The 22,514-nt window shown below is 44.2% G+C and overlaps 1 protein-coding gene and 1 long non-coding RNA gene across 4 annotated transcripts in view; one reads left to right on the top strand and one right to left on the bottom strand.

Annotated features, from left to right (window-relative positions):
- Window positions 1-15,907, top strand: part of LOC112634011 — a 33,857-nt gene extending 17,950 nt beyond the window's left edge. Inside the window, exons 3-4 of the long non-coding RNA XR_003121715.1 lie at window positions 9,287-9,509; window positions 14,614-15,907. This is a non-coding gene — a long non-coding RNA (uncharacterized LOC112634011). The remainder of the gene's footprint in view (window positions 1-9,286; window positions 9,510-14,613) is intronic.
- Window positions 4,778-22,514, bottom strand: part of CD101 (CD101 molecule) — a 35,227-nt gene continuing 17,490 nt past the window's right edge. For 2 of the 3 annotated variants that reach the window (XM_025400906.1, XM_025400913.1), the window contains exons 7-10: window positions 19,354-19,764; window positions 15,485-15,880; window positions 7,496-7,770; window positions 4,778-5,122 (exon numbers count right to left, since the gene is read on the bottom strand). In XM_025400906.1, coding sequence (XP_025256691.1) covers window positions 7,529-7,770; window positions 15,485-15,880; window positions 19,354-19,764 — 1,049 coding nt within the window. In that variant the 3' untranslated portion in view covers window positions 4,778-5,122; window positions 7,496-7,528. Of the gene's footprint in view, window positions 5,154-7,495; window positions 7,771-15,484; window positions 15,881-19,353; window positions 19,765-22,514 lie in introns of all 3 variants that reach the window. The other variant, XM_025400895.1, reaches the window with a different exon arrangement.

Raw genomic sequence — 22,514 nt, 5'->3', positions numbered from 1 at the left:
TTATTTTTCATATACCATATTTTATTTATCCATCCATTTATCCATTGATGCACACTGGGTTTCTTCTACCAATCTTTGGCTTTTGTGAATAATGCTGCTATGAACAGGGGTATACAAATATCTCTTCATGCCCCTACTTTCAATTATTCTGGGTATATACCCAGAAGTGAAATTTCTGGCTCATATGGTAATTCTATTTTTAATTTTTGAGGAACTGCCATTCTGTTTTCCATAGCAGCTGTACCATTTTACATTCCCATCAGCAGTGCATGAGAATTCTACCTCATATTTTATACAAAAATTACCGTATATAAAAATCAATTTGACATGTATTTTAGAACTATTTTAAAATGGTAAGACAGGGAAGCTTTTAGAAGAAACCATAGGCCAATAACTCACAATTTTAAGATATAGGCATAACCTTCAGATGCTATTTTGGTGGCAGAGTTTTAGCATTTATTGATGGCTTTAGGATGTGATGCAGGGGAACAGAATTCCACCCCTCAAAGTGTTTTGATTACCTTGCACAATGCCTTGTATCTTATGTTGAACTTAAGTGCCTTTCAATAGATATGCATGCTCCAATTGCTCTAATCTTCATCCCTCTCTAAGGATTTTCTCCAGACCGATACTTTCTCTTCATTTACCTACCTTAGATGCGGAAACATCTAAGTTTATGATCCCTGGTCTATAGTATTATTGTACCCAAGTAACTATTACTGATATATGTTTTGATTAGAAACTCACTGCATATATACATATGCGTGTCATCAAAGAACATTTATTGCTATTGTCGTAGTATGTATTTGTTTTATTGGCCTGAGCCTCTCAATAATGACTGTTATCATGAGGAAAATGTTGAAAACCCCTCACACTGAAGAAGTACCTATGTAAATAATAAAAAGCAAAAGGTAGCAGGCTTTAAACTTGCACCAGTGCCATAGGATAGCTTCCATATTACTTTCTCTTTCATGTAATTGTGTGCCACACATGCACATCAGGCCACCAAGAAACGCCTCCCAGCAGAGTGTGGTTTTGGGAGACAGGACCCAAGATAAGATTGTGGGAGCTCAAAATCTTATAATTACCAAAGGGCATGAGATAGGGTAGGGAGCTTTCTGAGATCTTGGTTTGCATCACAACTTTCTATATGAACATGATCCAGCCCAGAAGATGCAAATGAAAGGACAAACAGTATTGTTTTTCCCTGGTATCTTATGTGGACACACTTAGCATAAACACATATTGAAGTCAATTGAGTGGGATGAACAGGATCACACAAGAGGAGAAAATTTCCAAGTGAAAGATACAAAATCAGGGGCATGTTTGGTAGAGACCTGGGGAGTAATTACCTGGCAAGTAATTTGGTGTGGCTGGAGCACAAGGTCCCCAGAAAGGGACTAGGGTGAGATAAGTCCACCAAGAATCCTATTATTGAAAAGCCAATTTAAAATGGAAGCACACACCCTCTCGGTGCCCTTGCCAATGTGACCTTATAGGAGTAATAAATTTGGATTTTCCTATGCTGGTTATTTATAACATAGAAACTTCTTAATCACTGTCCTCATCCCATATAGTCTCTTGTCTCGGTAAATGGTTTAATGTGATAATTATGCTTCAACTCAAAACATCTCTATTTGGCAGTCAGAGCCAGTTCAGAAGGAGCCTTGGATTAAGAGACAATATGGTAGAAACTCCAAATTTCTAACAAGTAAATTAAATGTAAAGGTGAATAAATTTAAAAAATGGAAAGCCAGTTAATATGAATGGATGGAACTGTCTGTTATCTCTACACTTACTAGTAGAAACTAGGTTAACAAACATTTATTAGACACAAGAAGAGTCTCATAATGTGTCATTGTGTTTAACAAATATATAGGAGGTACCTCTATGAGCTTGATAAGATACTTGAGACTCTCTGATAATTTTTTTCTATACTCAAAATGCTCACAAAATTGGTGTTATAGCCATTACACAAATTAAGAGTGAAGATAGTTTTCCAGCTGGCTTCCCTGACTCACCTTCATACCACTGCCGCCCTTACTCCAACCCCACCTATCATCTATGCTGTTGCTTTTCAATCCTCCCTCCCTACTACATTACATTCACTGGCTCACTGTTGTCCACCACATGAAGTTCAAGATATTATGCATGTTCAAGATCTGTTCTTCTGTCCTTCCCCAACCCCAGAATTTTGCTCTACCTTCCTTTCCAGATTTATCTACCATTGCTTCCCTTCATACATCTGATGCTTAACCTCAAAGCTATTCTGTGCACTGCAGTTTTCATGGGGCTTCCTCTGTCCAGACCCCTACTTAACCCTTCTCCTGTCAAAATATTTTCTTATTTTTAAAGCCCAATTCAACTTACATCTTCTTTATGAAGTTGTCTCTGTTTTCTAAAGGCCTGTAGCACTTTATTAGGAGTAAAAATTAATGGCCAGTGTAACAGAAGTCCCACCTGAGCCTACAGGGAATGCAGACTTCTCAGGCTCTGTCTGCCAACGGGTAGAGCCTCCCCAACAGCACAATTGTATAACCTTCCTGCTGGAGGAGAAGAGGACCTGTGATGAGGAGGTTAGTGCAGAGGCTGCTGGGAACAGGGAATGGGAAATGGAGAGAATAGCATGAAGTCTCTCCCAGCCTGGCCACAGACTTAGTGGTGTCTGGACTCTATGGAGGAAGGAGATACTGGGCAAATGTTAATGGAACAGTTTTCACAAGATAATCTTTAGAGACACAGGGGTGCAAACAATCTTGAATTTATATCCTTACAGAAGAATGTAATGTAAAGACAGAAAGAGAATGAGACCCTTTTCATTGCTTACCTCTGAACACCACTCAGCTTGGCATCTCATGTGCTCCAGCACGCCAGCTGCAGTGGGAGCCTGCAGAGCCCAAGAGAGCTGCAGGGAACCACATGGGAATGGACTTGCTTGTGAGCTCATATGAATTCACAGAATCCAGGCCAGACGTGGTGGTGTGTACTTGCAGTCCCAGCTACTTGGAAGGCTCTTGCAGGAGGATTACTTGAGCTCAGGAGCTCAATGCCAGCTTGAGCAATATAGTGAGACCTCCTCTCTTTAAAAAAAAATTCCCAGAGTTTTGGGGAATCCCCCAGAAACATCTAAAGGACACTGTAGATGGTCAAGACCCTGTGTAAATATCCTGGGGGAAAAGCCTGTAGAATTTGGATTATTACTATTGATTATATTTTATTTGTGTACATGGACAGGTTAAGTCCTAGAAAAACTTGGGTTAATGCTGACATTCATTTATGACTTGATATGGTTTTAAAACTTATCTCCATTGATTTATCTGATTTGATCACCATAACAACCACTCAAGGTGGCTATTATTATATCCAGATTTTCCCCCATAGCGATGGATTTGAGCATAGTGTTTATTGTGGAAAGAGTCCAGGACTTGTCAGCAGACCTACATTTGAGCTTTTACTCTTCTGCATACAGCTGGGTGATCCTGGATAAATCCCAACCTCTCTGAGCTTTAATTCCTTACCTGTTGGACAGGAATAACAATTCCTTTTGTATAGAGATGCTGTAAAATTCTGAGATGATGAAAAAATCCTGTACAATTGTAAGAAATTATGGCACATGACTTTATACCATTGTATTCATCTTCTGCCATAAATTGTTTTTTTCTATACATTTCAATACAATAAAAATAATGAACAGAGCAACCACGCCTTAATCATCTCTGTGTCAGCTTATCTTGCACAGAGTAGGTACTCAGTATGATGATGTGAAATGCTGCGGGTTGATAAGCTTCCCATCTATAGTATGGGCCTGGTACAGTGGAGTGGAACTTCAGAATGGCTGGGACTAGATGCCAATCCTGAAAGCCTAAGATTATTTATTAGATTAATCAGATATATAAGAGATTCAGATATAAGAGGTCGAATCAGTTTCCCAGGGACATAATACATGGCTAAGAGAGACAGAACATTAAAGGACAGCAGGGGCTGGCAAACGTTTTCTGTGAAGGGCCGGGTAATAAACATTTTAGGCAATGTAGGTCATATGGTCTCTGTGGCAACTACACAACTTTGTCATTTTTATCGTGAAAGCAGCCACAGACAGTATGTAAGCGAATGGGAGTGACCATATTCCAATACATTATATTTTAAAAAACAAACAGATGGTGGGCTTCATTTGGCCCATAGGCCCTGGCTGGTCAACTCCTGAGACAGAGGCTTGTCCTTTTGCCAAGGAGGATTTATAATACAAAAAAGCCAAAAGTAAAACCAGGTGGTGGCATGAAATGGAAAAGCTGAAATCAATGAGTAAAAGTAAAGCTCTCCAGTAAGTTTCAAAAACCAAAAGTCAACAAGTATGTAATTGGAGAGAGAAGAGGCATAAAATGTCTGCCGAAATGCATCAGGGCAAATTTTATTCTTTAAGTTTAAAAGGAAGAAAATACTGTGGGGGTGTTTTAGTTCTGGAGGGTTTTAGATGCCTATGGGACAAACAGTGCCATGTAGCTGGTTAGACTATTGAAGGTGCTCTAAGTCCCATTCATGAAAGCAGAGCATCCAGGACAAACAAGGTGAGCATCCCAGGGGGACAGGACTGTGTCTGAGTCACCACAGGACCCCTTGCTCCTAGCACAGGGCCTGACGTGCAGCAGGTACCCCCTGGGAACTCATACTTCCCCATGCTCTGCTCTGGCCAGGACAGTTTCATATCTGAGGGTCTCTGTTCCCTGAAAAAACCAGGGTTTGTTTGCCTGGTGGGTAACAGATGACTCCACAAGAACATGAGTTTTGATCAAAAGGAGTTTGTTTCACTTGTCACAAGCAAGGATAGCGCTGGGAATATTCTCCAAAGCGGTGTCTCTGAAGGAAAGTGACAGGAGGGTTTCATGGGGTGATGGAGAGGGGAGAGAGTGCATCGGTGCATGTAGGGAGGGGTCCCAGTGGCGCAGCCTCAGTGAGTCATGCTGCCAGCGCATAGGTCACATGTTATGGTCATGAAGCTGTAGCTCCTCCCGGGGTAGTGACTTCAGGATGGTAATGAGGAAAGTTCATTCGGGTTCATCTAGAAGTTGCCAGGGTCTGTCAGGAGCTGGTTCCAGCTGACTAGGTCACCACATTCCACACGGGGCTTGGGAAGAAACAGGCAGCGAGGCAGGAAGCTGTAAAACAAGCCGATTGCTCAAGTTGGTTAAATGTCTACATTCCCAGGAGACCCTCCCTGTCTGCTTACATCTCCTCTGTGCTATGTCTGTGCCGGATTCAAAGGGGAAGAGGTGTTTGAGCTAGAAGCTGAAGGAGGTGTCCATGTGAGGGGGGGGGGGGGGGAAGAGTGCTCCCACAGAGGGCTGCGGCAGAGTCCATCCAAGATCCTTGGCCCAGGCTCCCTTCTGCGCTCTTTCCCTTTGAATTAAAATACAGGTTTCTAAAAAATAGTGGCAGAGGGTCATCATACTTTCTAAGAAGTCTCGGCCAGGCGCGGTGGCTCACGCCTGTAATCCCACTACTTTGGGAGGCCGAGGCGGGCAGATCACGTGGTCAGGAGATCGAGATCATCCTGGCTAACACAATGAAACTCCATCTCTACTAAAAATACAAAAAAAAAAAAAAAATAGGCTGGGCGCGGTGGCTCAAGCCTGTAATCCCAGCACTTTGGGAGGCCGAGACGGGTGGATCACAATGTCAGGAGATCGAGACCATCCTGGCTAACCCGGTGAAACCCCGTCTCTACTAAAAAATACAAAAAACTAGCCGGGCGAGGTGGCGGGCGCCTGTAATCCCAGCTACCCGGAGGCTGAGGCATGAGAATGGCGTAAACCCGGGAGGCGGAGCTTGCAGTGAGCTGAGATCCGGCCACAGCACTCCAGCCTGGGCGATAGAGCGAGACTCCGTCTCAAAAAAAAAAAAATAAAAAAAATAACCGGGCGTGGTGGTGGACACCTGTAGTCCCAGCTACTGGGGAGGCTGAGGCAGGAAAATGGTGTGAACCCGGGAGGCGGAGCTTGCAGTGAGCCGAGATCGCGCCACTGCACTCCAGCCTGGGCGACAGAGTGAGACTCCGTCTCAAAAAAAAAAAAAAAAAGAAGTCTTCATTTCAGCTTTATTGTTTGTAAAAATATGCTCCCTTACCTGGGTGACAAGAAACAAATGTGCTGACATGTTTAAGGAAGGATTTGGAGTATTTTAAATCAGGCTATGAAGGGACATGAGTTTAAGGAACTGGTAGGTCCACAGTAGGAGTGCTGATAGCCACCAATAATCCCCTTACGAAGGAACTAATTATGTTTGGAGAGGACGTGTGTGCCTGATCAAATAATTAAAACTAAATTGCTCTCCTTGGAAATGCAAATTAACGAGTGTTAAAGCAACTCGGTTGGTCACATAGATAATAAATAGATGTGTCTTCTCAAGTCTGTTAGGTGGCACTGATTGATTTCCAATTCTGGCTACAACAGGGCCTGAGTGGCTTTTGAAACAAAGATGAGGGGACTGCAGGCCCAGTGGGGACAGCTGTTGAAAGCTTTAAGCCATTACACCCCACCCCCACCGCCTGCTTTTTGCAACTGAGAATAGGAGACCTTGAGGAACCAGACTTGACCTACTGCTGCCCCTGAACCCCAGCCCTGCAGGAGAATGAGGGAACGGTGGCACTGACAACCCCGCTCCTCCAAACAATGCCTTCCGTACCACCCAGTGCTGTCAGGTCAAAGAAAATAAGGCACTGGCTGAGCACCAGGAACCAGATGGACCTTTTGGTGGGGGTATGGAGGTGTGGGGGGAAGCAGGGGTACGAGGCCTTGGGGGGCTGACTGGAGTACTGTTACATGAGTTTTTAAAAAGTTTTTGCTCAGCAATTAATTAATAAAAAAATCTTATCAAACAATAAACAAAAAAACCCAAACTCAGGTTACAAATGTTTTATCATTTTGTCAAAGAACCTATATTAATTAAGCACCTATTACTCAGAGCTTGCTCTTGAGTGGGCCTTTGTAGGTGGGCTGGGAGAAGAAAATTGGATTTCTGCCTTGAAGGAAGTTACATTCTTGCTGGGGGGACAGATTTTAGGTAAACAAAGAGCATGTTCCCAATTCCTTTTGCCTTGCTGGCATCAGGCCCTTTCCTACACCTCTCATCTGGAGGAAAATGATTACCTAGAGCAGGTGTGACAAGTGACACAAGAAGGAGAGAGAAGCCCTGCCAGGGCATAGCTGTAGGATCTCATTTAGCTCTCCAGAGGCTGTGTGAGGGAGCCTCTAATCTCCTTGCAGCCCAGGGACCTGAACCTTCAAGAGATGTAGGGTAAGGATGCTATCTGGTTCCAAGGTAGGGAGATACAAGAGGTGGATGAGGTAAGACAAAGGAACACCTAACAGTGCATAGAACCAATAAGCACTCAGCGAACGCTCCCTCTGATTCCTAGGTAACTTGCCCAGGGCCGCAGACATCATTGAGAACAGAACCAAGATTCATTTACCCCCGGTTAGCCCAATTAAAAAACCCCCACCTTTCCTTACTGACTGCAGGTACCTCTTGGGGTTCAGTTGCCTTCCTCTTCCTCTTCGTCTTGCCTCCTATTCGTGGTCACACCTCCAGCCTCTTTCAAGTCCACCCAGAGAGCCTTTTCTTTCTGTGTGTTGGAACGCAGTGTTGACAACTTCCTGGCCTTCCAGTATAAGCAGAAGAGGGAGATGAGCAGAAGCAGGAGCAGGACGAAAGGGCAGATGACCAGGAAATAGAGTAAAGGGACCGAGGAGCAGATCCTGGAAGGAAACGTGGGCTCTGCGACGAAGGGAGAAAGAGAGTAATTCATCTCCAACTTATTTGTACTAATCAATTACAAACACTCCTGGGATTTATTGTTACGGGCAAGTATATGTAAAAATAATGGGGCCAAATAGCATAGTGTGCTCCTGAAATCACGAGGAGCACAGGACTGAGCACCGGGGGAAGAGAGCTCCTGGAACGGGCCCTTCTAATGCAACACCCCCTTGCCCTGCAGTTTCCAACCACTGGAGGTTCCAATGACCTACTTAAAACTAACAGCCAAAATGAAAAACAAAACAAAAAAGAAAACCTCTCCTTTAATCTTCTTTCCTCAGAAAAGATATCTATAATTCAACCCTCGTTCTCAACAGTGTTGCCAGTCCTGAATTTTTAACTTGAGTTATTCCCACTGCTGCTTCTCCAACACACAGGCACACACTCTTTCTCACACACACATACACATACTCTGCCCTGCACTCTGCACTGCCCTTATAAAACGATCGCACCCACAATGAGGAGCCCCTTGCCCCGCTGACCCAAGCCTGGTCCTCCCCGTGGGTCTCCCCCTTCCCTGGCCCCCTCCCTTCCACTCCTTTCCTCTGTCGCTCTGGCTGTGGCCACCACCTGACATGCTCCATGCATCTGAGCCTCTAGGTCCTTCTAGGCTAGCTCCATCACACTTCCCACTCTCCCAGCTCTTCCTACCTTGCTGCAGACACAGTTCTTCTCTTCCATCCCATTCTCACTCAGTCCTTTGTTTAGGCCTCTTTAGTTCCCTTTTACTCGTCTCCTTTGTTCATTACAGTTACTCGAGTATGTCTGATAGTGCCATTTGTTTCTATATCCCCTACAGTGCCTAGCACATGTGCTCAGTAACTTTTGCTGATCTGAATTAAATTGGATTGACTGCAACCACATGGGCAAAAGATACTATATAAAGGCATGCTGAAACATATGATCATCCCACAGCTGCAGTCCGCCGGGAAGCACTAGCAGCAGACACACGCACGGAGCACACACAAGCAGCCCGAGTGGCTCCTGGCCACACAGCCAGGGAAGCAAAGGCCCAGAGGACTGCAAACACCACAGGTTTCAGGGAACAGTCTATTGAAGAAGAAAGACACATGCTTAAAGAGACCAATTACTAAATGTAGTCTTCCAATCACATCTATTTATGACATGATATCCGAAATCAGGGCTGTTCTGAAATATTCAATGCTAACAGTAGCTGTGCTTTTACTGGAAAATTGTAATGACATAAGCAATTTCTTCTTCAAAGGTTAAGCTGCAGGATTCATGGGATTATAGATGCTTAGAGATGAAAAGAGGTTTAGAGGTCATCTTGACCAACCTTCTGCTTCAAGAATTCCATTTTTGGCATTGCCAATGAATCTTACATGTTGAAGAACATCTCTTTGATGGAAGTCAAGAAAGAATCTAGACATTCGCTCACCTCCTGCACTGTGAGCTCCTTGAGGGTAGGGCCTGTGTCTTGTGTGTCTTTTTATCTTCCTCAACTCTTTGTTCACAGGGTCTCAATGGAGCCTGATGAATGAATCAATTGCACGAGCACATTCCACACATGGGAACCCAGGAATGGCTGCCATCATGCTACACAAAGTACAGATCATCACTGAACATTCGGCTGGCAACTCTGAATGAGGCTGGCAAAGAGCTGCAGAGGTTCGTGGCCTGGATTTTCTCTGACCTCATTTGTATCCTTCATCCTAAATTTGGTTTTGTTTTTTGAATTGGTGAGCAATGATAAAGTTAGGTTTTGAATTCTTTACCATCCCTCTGCTCCACATCCTATCTGACCCCTCTTCCAATGACCCTGCTTGACTACAGTTATTCTCACCCGGTCTTATCTGAGTACATCTAAAGGCCCACGGTGAGAAGGAAGCATAGACTGCAATGATGCAAGTGAATGGAGCCACGGAGTCCAGGTATTATAAGCACTGGCTGTGGGCATTTGTGCAGAGTAATGAATGAGCACCTACTCTGTTTCAAAGAGAGCTGAGTTCAAATCCTCAGTCTTCAATGTGCTGTTACTGACATTGGACAAGTTACTTATCCTCTCTTAATCATTAGTTTCCTCATCAACCAAATAGGGATAACAATTTCTACAGTTGTGATGAGATCATGTATAATAAAGCATCTAATATCTAATGAAGTGCCTAAAGCATTTGTGGAGTCAGCAAGCGATAAATATTATCTAGAATGCTACTGAAAAAACTAAGAAAATCACAGGAAACCTTCTCCTAAGAGAAGAGAGAGAGAACAGGGCTGGAGCCTACAGATCCCTCACATAGGGACCCCAGGCTTGGCCATCTTCCTCCACAGGCTCTCTCTCCCTTAGATCTCTGGTCCCCCGTCCTCAAATCTGGGTGACATTCAGCAAAGACTGAAGTGGATCCAGGGGCTCTGGCTTCCTTTTCTACTCATGGGAGGCAGAGAATTGTGAGGTGAAAGTCCACAGCACCAGGTATTACAGTTGCTAGAATGGTGGGGTAATGATGGCGAGATGGGGCCACTACACAGGAGGTGGAAATAAATCTACTATTCTTGTTTTTCAGCACGAAGGAACAGCCAGAGGGCTTGGCTATCCTGGTGGGGATGAGGCTGCTCAGCTTAGCGCAATCTACCATCAAAGGATGGCAAGGTGTGCCCCTTACCATGCTGAAGTGGCCAACAGCTAGCAACTGTTACCACCTGTGCTGCTAAATCACCTCTCCTGGGAGGGCAGTGTTTGTTCTGGATCCCACAGTCACCATTTCCCACCATCTGCCTCTCACCCATATCTGGATTAGAATTAGTGACATTCAAACCATTAAGGTTTGGCATTTTGAATCAATCTGAGTCAGTGGCCAATGCTCAAAGTACAAGGCCTTCAAAACAAAGCCAAAAATGTAATGAGAGCACTTCATCGTGAGGCTTAGTTTAGAATGTGCTTCCACCCACAGCCAAGCACAGCAAAAGGAGCACTCCTTTTTGATATTTCCTCAGAGACACTGACTTCAGAAGAAAAGAGGTGTGAGATAAGGAGGGGGCTGCCAACTCTTACCCACTACCCAACCCCAAACATGCAGCCATGTGGGAGATGGCTCTTGCCAAGAAATAAAAGTAGGGTAAGGTAACCTGATAACAAGTGCATCCCAGAATAAGTGAATCACTGACAGCATCCTGTTTCAACCCAACTGAAGATTTGCCTGCTCATTCTTTCATTAAGCATTTGCTGAATGCCATGTGCCTGGCCTTGCTGGAGGCACTGGGAAGCACAGGTAAGTAGCCTGGCATCTCCAAAAACTTCCGTGTGATAGAGACAGACAGCTCCTTCAAGAATCCACTTCCTTCCCTTCCCTTCTCTCCTTTCCCTTTTTCTCTTTCTTTCTTTCTCTTTCTTTCTTTCTTTCTTTTTTCTTTCTTTCTTCCTTTCTTTTTCTTTCTCTTTCTTTCTCTCTCTCTCTCGTTGTTGTTGTTGTTTTTTTTTGACAGTGTCTTGCTCTGTCATCCAGACGCGAGCGAAGTGGCATGATCGTGGCTTACTGCAGCCTTGACCTCCAAACTCAAGCAATCCTCCCATCTCAGCCTTTTGAGTAGCAAGGACTACAGGTGTGCATCAACCATGTGTCTAATTTTTAAATTTTTTTAGAGACAGGGGTCTCGAACTCCTGGGCTCAAGTAATACTCCCGCCTCGGCCTCCCAAAGTGCTGGGATTACAGATGGGAGCCATCACATCTGGCCCAAGGCTCTACTTTCTAAATAGACTCTTACCCTAATAAAAGCTCGGAAATAGTAACAAGTACCACACCACTACAAATAATTCAGTTCCCAGGAAGCCTTACAGCCTGGCCTATCAATTAATCACAGACAATTCTCTAGAATAAGACATTTATGTCTAGGGTCTAAGGGTAAGGTAAAAAGACTGAGGCAGCTGTTGTCCCTGCCATGGCTTAGTCATTGGTAAAGAAATAAGATAGAGAGATAGAGAAGAAAAGTCAAGGTCCATTCTCCGAAAAAATGTCTCTTAACTTTCCTGCCTTCATTTGAGCCACACGCTCTACAGTCCTATTGTGTGGCCCTAAACCCAGCCCAAGCTGGGATAGCCAGATAGAGAGCACGAAAAATCATCTGATAAGTGACCATAAGTAGCATATTATATTTGAACTGGATCTTGATAACACATAGACCTGGTATTCACCAGGAGTGCAATTACACAGTGATTCAGTAAACATTTGAGCATCCCCTATGTGCCAGGCACTGTGCTAGTGCTACAAATGAGACACTCATCATCTTTGCCTATAGTATAGTCTAGCAGTGTGACAGATGTTAAACAGGTAACTGCAGGTGTGAGGGCTAAAAGAATAAGGGAAGTCTCTGAGGCAGTGGCAGTTAAGTTGCTGGGTGAGGGTGTTGACCAGGGAAAGATGGCATGCAGGAGCATTCCAGAAAGGAGATGGCGCATGCATGGTGAGATGTTGGACTGTCAGTCGTATCTACTCTTCTATTAATCCTTCCTTTCCTTCCTTCCCTTCCTTCCTTCCTTCCTTCCTTCCTTCCTTCCTTCCTTCCTTCCTTCCTTCCTTCCTTCCTTCCTTCCATCTCTCTTTCTCTTTCTTTCTGCTGGCTTTCTCCCCTCTAAAACATAAATGTGCTCAAATCTGTACCATCTTCAAACCAAAACAGAAAAAAAGCAAAACTAAAACACTTTCACTTTTTCTGGATAACTTTTACCATTTTATTTTCTTCTCTCTTCCCCTTGACATCAAAGCTCTTGAAAGCGCAATCTGTATTAACGGGCCCACTCTCCCCTCCTCAACTTGCTGCAGTCTGACTTCCCTGATTACTTTTCTGTAATTGTTCCACAATATCAAATCCAATGGATACTTTCCCACTGTTACCTTAATCAACCTCTTTGCAAGAGCTGAGTCTGTCAACTCTCCTCACCCTCTTGATACCCTCTCTGCCTTTAGTGTCTGTGGTACCACTAAATCCTGATTCTCTTCCCAGCAACCTATCACTTCTATCAGTCTCCTTCACAGGCTCTCCACTCCCTGAGAAACGGTAGTTTATCCCAGAGCTCCACCCTTGGGCATCATTATTGGCTACCAATGGATGACTTCTAATCTACAACTCTGGTGCAGATCCCATTTGGAAGTCTTGATGTCTATTGGACAGATCTTTATCAATAACTCACAGGTACTCTGAACTCAATTCCAGCCCAACTTATTCAAAACTGAACTAATCTTCCCCTCCAAACCCCTGTCATATATTACCTTGCTTGGTAAATGGCCCTACTATCCATCTAAGCTAGAATCCAGATGTTAATCCTTAATTCTCTCTTTCTGCTCATTTGCCCTCTATATACAATGAATCGGCCTCTAAATCCTGAAGATGACATCTCCTAATACCTAATGCCTGTTCTTTTCTTAGTCATCATGGGTACTGCCTTAGCTCAGGCCTTCACCTTTTCCCAACTGGGTTTCCAACATTTCATATACTTCTCCCTGCACTGTTGGCCTCCCCTCCAATTCTTTATTTATTTATTTATATATTTTTATGATACAGAGTTTCACTCTTGTTGCCCAGGCTGGAGTGCAATGGCATGATCTCGGCTCACCGCAACCTTCCCCTCCTGGGTTCAAGCGATCCTTCTGCCTCAGCCTCCCGAGTAGCTGGAATTACAGGCATGCACCACCACGCCCGGCTAATTTTTTGTATTTTTAGTACAAACGGGGTTTCTCCATGTTGGTCAGGCTGGTCTCAAACTCCCAACGTCAGGTGATCTGCCCGCCTCAGCCTCCCAAAGTGCTGGGATTACATGCGTGAGCCACCGTGCCCGGCCTCCAGTTCATTTTAATGTGGGAACTTTCTAAAAGGAAAACCTGATCATGTCACTTCCCTGCTTAAACTTTTTCAATGAAACTTCATCACTGTCATGATAAAGTTCTTTCTTCTTAGCTTCATACTCTAGACACATTTGGGATCTATCTGTACCTTCTCCACCTCACTGGTCTTATCTCTTGCTATTGTACCATAGAGACTGCAGTTCCTGCCATTCTCAATGACCAGGAGTTCCCCGAATATAACATGACATTTTACATCTTATTATCATCTTGCATACTCTTTCATTTTCCTAAAATAAGTTTCTTCCTTTTCATGAGCCCCAGACTCTGGGGAACCTTCCCAGATCGCCTCCCTACCTAGCCCTTCACCCCAGCCCTGCCTCTGTTGTTCCCATAGTCTACGGGAAATACCTCTTTGAAGACACCTATTATGTTGGACTTGATTTCTCCCACTGGACTCTAAGCTCTGTGGGAACAGACTCTGTATATACACTTTTGTGCCCTCAGAACCTCATATAGTTATTTATTAAACAAATGCCATTATTTTGTCACATAGATGTACACATGTAGATGTGTGTATACCTGTGTGTATGTGTATGTGCTGCATGTTTGGAGGCATAAGGGGAGAAGAAGATTACATTTGCTGAGTACTGACCATGTGCCAGGCACTGTACTGGATACTTTATATATATATTTATATTATGATCTTCATTTTATAGAAAGATGAGGCTCACAGCAAGTAACCAGAGTATGATTTCATAGCTGGTATTGGTAGTAGAGCTGTGATTTGAGCTTAGGCTGGTCTGATTCCAGCCCCTGGGATTTTTTATCACCCACACTGCCTCCCTGACTACCAGAAAGGAACAGCCAGGTAGAGGAGCCCAGATGCTACATTACAGGGATTTCCTTGGAAATCCTCAACATTCATTACCCTCAAAACCCTCAGTTTGTCATGACAAAGGCTTTCTGAAGAATACAAAGGCCACTCAATTTTTAATGTTTTCTTTCCAGGTTTATCTTTTAAAAACCATATACCTGTTTTACAAGGATCTCACAAAGATTAACAATATGTATGCTATGAAGGATCCCATCTGCCTCAGAGAAGACATGCTTTTCATCACAGACTGTATACTTTTTACGGTTCTTATCTATTTATTCTACTGCAAAAACTGCCGATTCTACAGAGTCTATGAATTCCACTGGGAAAACATGTACGGAATGTGCTCACAAGTATGGGACTTCCTGTAATTGTTGGAAAGAAAAAAAAAGGCTGATAGAAAAAACATTTCTGCCTGGCACTCAGGAGAAAACTTCGCTGAAGAATGAACACGGAAAAACAATGATGAACCCCCTCAAGGAACAAATTGGATAGCCTCACCTTCCCCTCTGGAAGCCCTGCTGGGCTGGGATGCACCTATCCCTACTTCTTAGATGTTCCCATATGTTCTCAACAGCATTCTGTCCTTCCCAAGGAGTGTCACTAAAGCTAGCTGGTGTCTCAGGATTGTTACCTTTATTGATGATTTTCCCTTTATGCTTCCTGGTGTCTGGCACCAAGACCACACCCCTACTTCTCCAATGGCCCTTTCCCTCAGTAAGCTTAGCTTATTGCTCACCTCCCGCCTTCTCCTTGAACCCCAGCAGAAAGACATGGACCTGTCAGATGCTCCTGATACTTAAGCGTCTGTGCCAAAACCTCATGTGAACCTTGTTTGTTCAAATGAGTTACTATTGAGAGAGATAGCAAAGTCATCTTCTTTAGGAAACCTGAAAATTGTCTTCAGTCTGAAGAAGGAGCAAAAGATAGGTGAGAGGGAGAGCATAAGAGGAGAGCCATGTATCCTCCTGACCATGAGCTCACGGTAGATAAACCCCCGGTTACCTGAAGGCAGCACCGTGAGCACCATCCGCTGTGACTCATCGGATGCTTGATTAATCCACTTGCTTGGGTGTCCATGGAGCTGCCACTCTGCCACCCTACACCAGTACATTCCTGCATCCTCCATCTCCACCTGATGAAGCTTCAGGACAAAGTCTGTAGGGGATGAACGGTAACAGTGCAGGTGCCTCCTAAGCCCCTCTTCCCCATACTCCAGCAAGCCATCATGTTGCAAGTGCACCAGCATTTTACTTCCAGAGTTTTCTCTGTTCCAGTACCACATCACAGAGTACAGAGCGGCTGGGCTGCCTACACTCTCCAGGCTGCAGTGGATGGCCACCTCTCTGTGCTCGGTCACATTTTCGGTCCAGTACACTTTGGAGACACGTACCTTACTTCCTAGACAATAAAATGGCAGTAAATTAGAGAATGCAGATGTTCAGATTGGATACCACCTCTGAAAAATCTAGTTCTCACTGGGAAGCTCTTATATTCTTTAGACATCAGTGCATTTATTTTATTTTTATTTTTTGAGACAGAGTCTTGCTCTGTCACCCAGGCTGGGGTGCAGCGGCACGATCTCGGCTCACTGCAACCACTGCCTCCTGGTTTCAAGCAATTCTCCTGCCTCAGCCTCCCAAGTAGCTGGGATTACAGGTGTGTGCCACCATGCCCAGCTGATTTTTTGTATTTTTAGTAGAGACGGGGTTTCACCATGTTGGCCAGGTTGCTCTTGAACTCCTGGCTTCAAGTGATCTGCCCACCTCAGCCTCCCAAAATGTTGGGATTATAGGCGTGAGCCACGGCGCCTGGCCACATTCATTTTAATCCTTGTCCTTGGTCCCTGTTTTTCACATTTGCCAGAACATTCTCTGCTAGGAATGAAACCAGTCTCTTTCCTTCTTTAGCCCAACTGCTTGCCTGCTGGACCCTGCCATTGAAAACCACACAGCTGCTGCAGGGCCCTCTGCCTGCTGCTTTTATTTATCCTTGATTCACTCCTCCTCTACTTCCCAAAGTGGTCGTTCACAACTTTTAGCAGCTCCCTCAAGCCATGTATTCCACCAGGACCCCTCATTCTTAGCAAATTACTCTCCTCCCATCCACCCAGATATTACCTGGGTGTAGATGCAGAAAGAGAGGAGGCTATCCGAGAGACTGAACATTTGATGCAAGTGTTAGAAAGCCAGCCAAGGGAACTATTTAGATGATTGGATTAGACTAAGTTTTAAACAGATTTTGACATTTACCTTTTTCCCCCTTACTAACCAGCAGGTGAGGATTTAGAATGAAGGCTAAAGTAGTTACAAACAAAATAAAGAAATTATAGCGTGCATTACTACAATTCTACTACAAACACATTTATTTATTTATTTATTTATTTATTTATTTTTATATATATTTTTGAGATGGAGTCTCACTCTGCCGCCCAGGCTGGAGTGCAATGGCACAATCTCAGCTCACTGCAACCTCTGCCTCCCAGGTTCAAGTGATTCTCCTGCCTTAGCCTCCCAAGTAGCTGGGATTACAGGCAGGGGGCTAATTTTTGTATTTTTAGTGGAGACGAGGTTTTACCATGTTGGCCAGGCTGGTCTCGAACTCCTGACCTCAGGTGATCCACCCGCCTTGGCCTCCCAAAGTGCTGGGATTATAGGCATGAGCCACTATGCCCGGCCCTAACACATTTATTAATCTGTCTTTAAGAGAATAATTCTGTCTGATCTTGGACTCTTTCTTAGTTACCATGTTTACTCTCTCCTTCATGGAAAAGCACATGGAATATTAGCTTATGTGATACTGTTGCTGTTTCCTTGCCTCACATTACTTCCTATTTTATTGTGATCTGGCTTCCAATCCCATCACTATACTTGGCCAGGGCCTAATTTCCCAGTTCAAGGGACCCTCTAGTCCTTTTCTCTATGTGGTTTTTGTTACTGGAGTCCATTTTCTCCTTGAAATTGACTTCTTTTTTCCCGATCTCAGATAAAATATCCTTCTTACAACTCTGACCAGTCATTCTCAGCATCTTTCTGGGGCCTCTTTGTTAACTTGTTCCCTAAACGACGTGCACAACCAGAAATCCACAGCCACACCAAGCCCACAGGTATGTTCTGCTGGACACTTGCAGTATTTTAAAAGAACTAGGCCAGGCGCAGTGGCTCATGCCTATAATCCCAGAACTTTGGGAGGCCAAGGCAGGTAGATCACGAGATCAGGAGTTTGAGACCAGCCTGGCCAATATGGTGAAACCCCGTCTCTACTAAAATTACAAAAATTAGCTGGGCATGGTGGCGCACGCCTGTAGTCCCAGCTACTCTGGAGGTTGAGGCAGGAGAATTGCTTGAACCCGGGAGATGGAGGTTGCAGTGAGCCAAGATCACACCACTGAATCCAGCCTGAGTGACAGAGCCAGACTGTCTAAAAAAAAAAAAAAGAAGTGAATTAGTTGTGGACATTCTCAAACTGGGAAATGTTACCAAAAAAGATTTTAGGCATCTGTAGATATGCAAAAAGATCTGACAACACGGAGTCCACATTTGTACATGGGAGGCACTTGAGCTAAGCAGTGGCTGCCTCCTGACGAGGGGCATGCACATGTGGTCAAGGGTTTGGCATGGATGACTGGGAGACAGAATGCCAATCACACAGATGGGAAATGTAGAAGTACAAATGAGCATGGTGAGATGGCAGAGATGCTAAGTGCAATTCAGGGCATGCTGAGTATGGGGGCATCCAAGTAGAAATGTACAGCAGGCAGTTGGGTATGAAGGCTTGGAGCTCAGATCAGGACTAAGCACAAAATCTCAGGGTTATCATCCAGAACATGGTAGTTGAAACCAGGGCAGTATTTAAGAAATTCTGAGGAAAGCAGAGAATAAGAAGCAAAACAGGCCCAGAATCTGTCCCTGAGGAACACATGCATTTAGCAGGGAGAAGAAGGGGCTTGAAGAACATAGAGAAGGGAAGCCAGAGGGCAGGAAGAGATCCCATACCAAGCTGCTGTTTTGCCCTTGTTGTCCCACCAGACTGGGAGCTCCTTAAGGGCCAGGGCTGTGCCTTCTTTATCTTTGTATTCCATTGCCTAATACATAGTAATGCTGAATTATCATCCTTTTTTTTTTTTTTTTTTAACATTACCTTGAAAATAATATTTTAAGCACCAAATTAGATCAACTTCTCTGCATTGTGCTGTTGGATCTTGGCCAGTTCCCGAACCTTGGTTGTGACGTTCATTTAATTGTAATCAACACTGGAGGTGACCTAACCTATGCTGAGAGACCTAATCACCCTGCCCGCATTTAGACAGCAGCACTCTTAGACCAGTGCGGAACTTCCATTGCATTTTTAAAGATCTCCTGAGGAAGAGGAGACTCCTTCAGTAAGCCATTCCAACAGTTAACTACTCTTATTTGCCTTATGTTTAGGCAGCTAAATGTTGAGAAGCAATTTCTCCACACATCCCCATAGAGTTGTACAGTTTCTGTTCACAGTGGGAGAAATATGCTTCGTATTACTCTTTCTCTGCCAAATTACAGTAGAGCCCCACTGGAATGACACAGCTTGCTATTATAGAGATCTGGAGATACCATACCCTGGGTAGCTGCATAGACTAGGCTGCCAGGCTGAGAAGCGAACCAATCAAAGGGATCTTGCTTCTACCTCAGCTCCCCAAAACCTCAGATTGAATCACCTTAAGTGACCTCCCCTCCTCTGGTGGACTACCCGGTCCTGCAGTCATTTGTAGGTGGACACTGTTCCTATGACTTTAGGTCATATTTTTACTCCCACATAATCACTCCATAGAAGAGCTGCCCAAGAAAAAACAGCCATCGGACAGACAGACATGGTGAGGATACACCCTCAAGGTTTACCTGTGGGCTTGAGTTTCAATTCTGTTAGTCCTGACTTCTTTTCTCCAAGCTTGTGCCAAGTGCCATTTGTAGACAGGAGCCATTCCTCCACAGCACAGTGATATTTGCCCTGATCGCTGTCTTCCACATTCAGAATGTGCAGCTGAAATAAGTCTTGGGAAACCTTCTCAGTATGAAATTTTTGTTTTCTCCATGGGGTGTGAAACTCATCCCCAGTTTTTATAACATTGGTTTGGTCCACCTCCAGGATCTTTAGCCAGGAGGCATTAGTGGAAATAGGAGAAAAATACCAAATGATGGCTAACTGAAGGTTTCCACTGGACCGGGACAAGATGCTACATTCTATATCAGTGTTGGAGTTGATGGAGAGCTCTTGGACTTGACTCCTTGAATTCACTTTTAGCTTGCTCTCTAAATTTAAAAAATGGAAACAGTTACTTTGCTACAAAACAGAAAGTTAAGGTAGTAGAGACATTAGAGGTCAAGTATGACACTGCATCCTCCCGCCATCATATGGGTGAACTCCCTCTACCGTAGCCCCGCTCACTGCTCATCCAGCTTTTGAACAACATCACTAGCTGACAAGGCAGCCCATTTCATCTTTGGACAGCTCTCCACTCCAGAATGCTTTCTGATATCAACTTGAATTTTATCTCTTCATGACTACCATCCACTAGTCCTAGTGCTACCTGTGCTTGGTAGGGGTGGTGTGGCAGAGGGAGTGTCACACAGACAAGCCCAGTATCTCTCTTCCACATGATACTGCTTCAGTATTTAAGCACAAGCATCTCTTCTGTCACATTTTATGTATCAGATTGGGAGAAAGTGGCCCTATTAATGCTGTGTTTGTGTGTTTACTATGCAGAGTACTTCTGGATTCACAATTTTCAAACTCTAGTTGTATCTGCCTTCAAACATGGGTAAACAAAAGGAAGTTGTACATGAGTGATTAAAACTGTGTGCATCTTTGCAGCCACTTAACTGTGGAAACATCGTATGGATGTGGAGTCAACTAATCTTTGACCCCAGCAGCTTTTCTGCTTTGTCAGAAAGATGAGTGACCATCCTTGTTCCCAAATCTTCTTCTCACGTCTTGCTCACATCACCCACTCTACTTTTGTAACTGCTTATTGGTGTTGCCAGTAGGTCTCTTTACTCTTCCTTCAGCAAACATTTATGAAGCACACACTATATTATGTGCCAGACAATTCCAGGCCCTGTGGATATCTTCCCTCAGTGGCTCACACTCTAGAGGGAGACAAGTACAGGGACAGAGGCTTAGAGATAGTGCCAAGTGCCATTTGTAGACAGACAGCCACTCTACCACAGCACAGTGATATTTGCCCTGATCACTGTCTTCCGCATTTACAATGTGGAGCTGAAATAAGTCTTGAGAAACCTTTCTCAAGTGTGAAATTTTCAGTTGTTTTGTTTGAGATGGAGTCTTGCTCTGTCGCCCAGGCTGGAGTGCAGTGTCATGATCTTGGCTCACTGCAACCTCCACTTCCTGTGCAGAGTGATTCTCGTGCCTCAGCCTCCTGAGTAGCTGGGACTACAGGTGCACACCACCACACCTGGCTAATTTGTGCATTTTCAGTAGAGACGGGGTTTCACTATGTTGGCCGGACTGGTCTCAAACTCCTGACCTCAGGTGATCCGCCTGCCTTGGCCTCCCAAAGTGTGGGATTACAGGTGTGAGCCACCTCTGGCCTCAGTGTACAATTTTTGTTCCTCATGTCCCTCATGTTAAGACAGAGGTATGTAGAAGTGCCTATCTGAGCACACAGCAGGGTCTCCTAGCCCAAATACAGGAGTGAGGGGAGACTTCCTGGAGGGATAATTCTGAGCTGAGTCTTAAGGGTTTATAGGAATTATTCTGATAGAGAAGAGGTTAAGGATTTCTGCACAAAAGATGCAACTTGACCAAAGATTTTGAAAGTGAGAGGGAACATGGACTATTGAGGAGCTGCAAGTAATTCAGTGTGACTGAAGCTCAAATTCACGATGGAAAGTTGAAGGAGATGATGCTGGAAAGACACAAATGTACCAGGTGATAAAGGGCCTTGCATGTCACACTATGGGAGTTTAGATACAAGGTGAACATAAGAGTTGTGATGACTCAGGTTTTCAACTTGGGTCACTGATGGGGAGTGGGGACATAAGGGGCAATGTAGAAGGAAGAGCTGTGGATGATAATGGGGGGTTTATGTTTTGACATAATGAGTGCAGACATGTCTTGGAGACAGCTGGATATATGGGTCTGGAGATCAGAGGAGAAATTGGTCAAGATAATGAATTTGGGAGTTGTGAACATACAGGTTGTATCCATAGGTAGGGATGAGTCCACTGCAGGAAAGCGTATAGAATGAAAAGAGATCAAAGCTAAGAATAAAATCCAGAGAAACTATTTTCTTTAAAGAATAAATCAGTGGAGGAGAAAATCTTGTGTCATGGTGCCAAGGAAAAAGGAAGTTTCAAGAAGACAGATTGGGGCAGCAGTTGCAAATACCACAGAGAGGGCAAATTAATTAAGCATGAATTCAAGAACAAGGGGATCATTACTATTACCAAAAATGTTGCACAGCGGCAGCGAGAATGACAGCGACCACGTTTGAGCATCATCTTGGTATGTCAGGTACTCAGCATGTTATATATGTTACCATATTTAAATTGCACATTAACAATTTACAGATCAGGTAACTACTAAGGCTTGAGCAGATCAGGCGGCTCATCCAAAGCTGTTCTGCTATCCAGTGATTGTCAGATCTAAATAATTCAATGTCTCTCCATCACTCTGTCCTAAGAGAATGCAGACTATGAGAGAGAAGATACATGACACAGCAGAACTTTGCCTAGGTGGTATCTCACTTTTATCTCCTGTGCTCTATTATCAGTTGATGAGATGGATTATATGTGATTGTAATAACAAATTTTCTGACTCTTATACATTAACACCTTACAAATAAGTAGGTGGATGTATTCCAGTGGAATTTACCTTATCCCTACCACCAGCAGAGACATTGCAAATGTTTACGAACTGGTAAGGCCTGGACCGTGACCAATCCAAAACGTATCTTCTCCCCCGGAGCCAGGTCCTAGAGGCCCCCTGCTGTGCCACGTGGTACCCTCTAGTTGCTGGATGGTGGGAACTTAGAGGAAAA

This window comes from Theropithecus gelada, chromosome 1 (genome assembly GCF_003255815.1).
Source record: "Theropithecus gelada isolate Dixy chromosome 1, Tgel_1.0, whole genome shotgun sequence".
NCBI classification, from domain to species: Eukaryota; Metazoa; Chordata; class Mammalia; order Primates; family Cercopithecidae; genus Theropithecus; species Theropithecus gelada.
The sequence above is the reverse complement of the archived record's forward strand: the minus strand, read 5'-3'. Positions and strand labels throughout refer to the sequence as shown.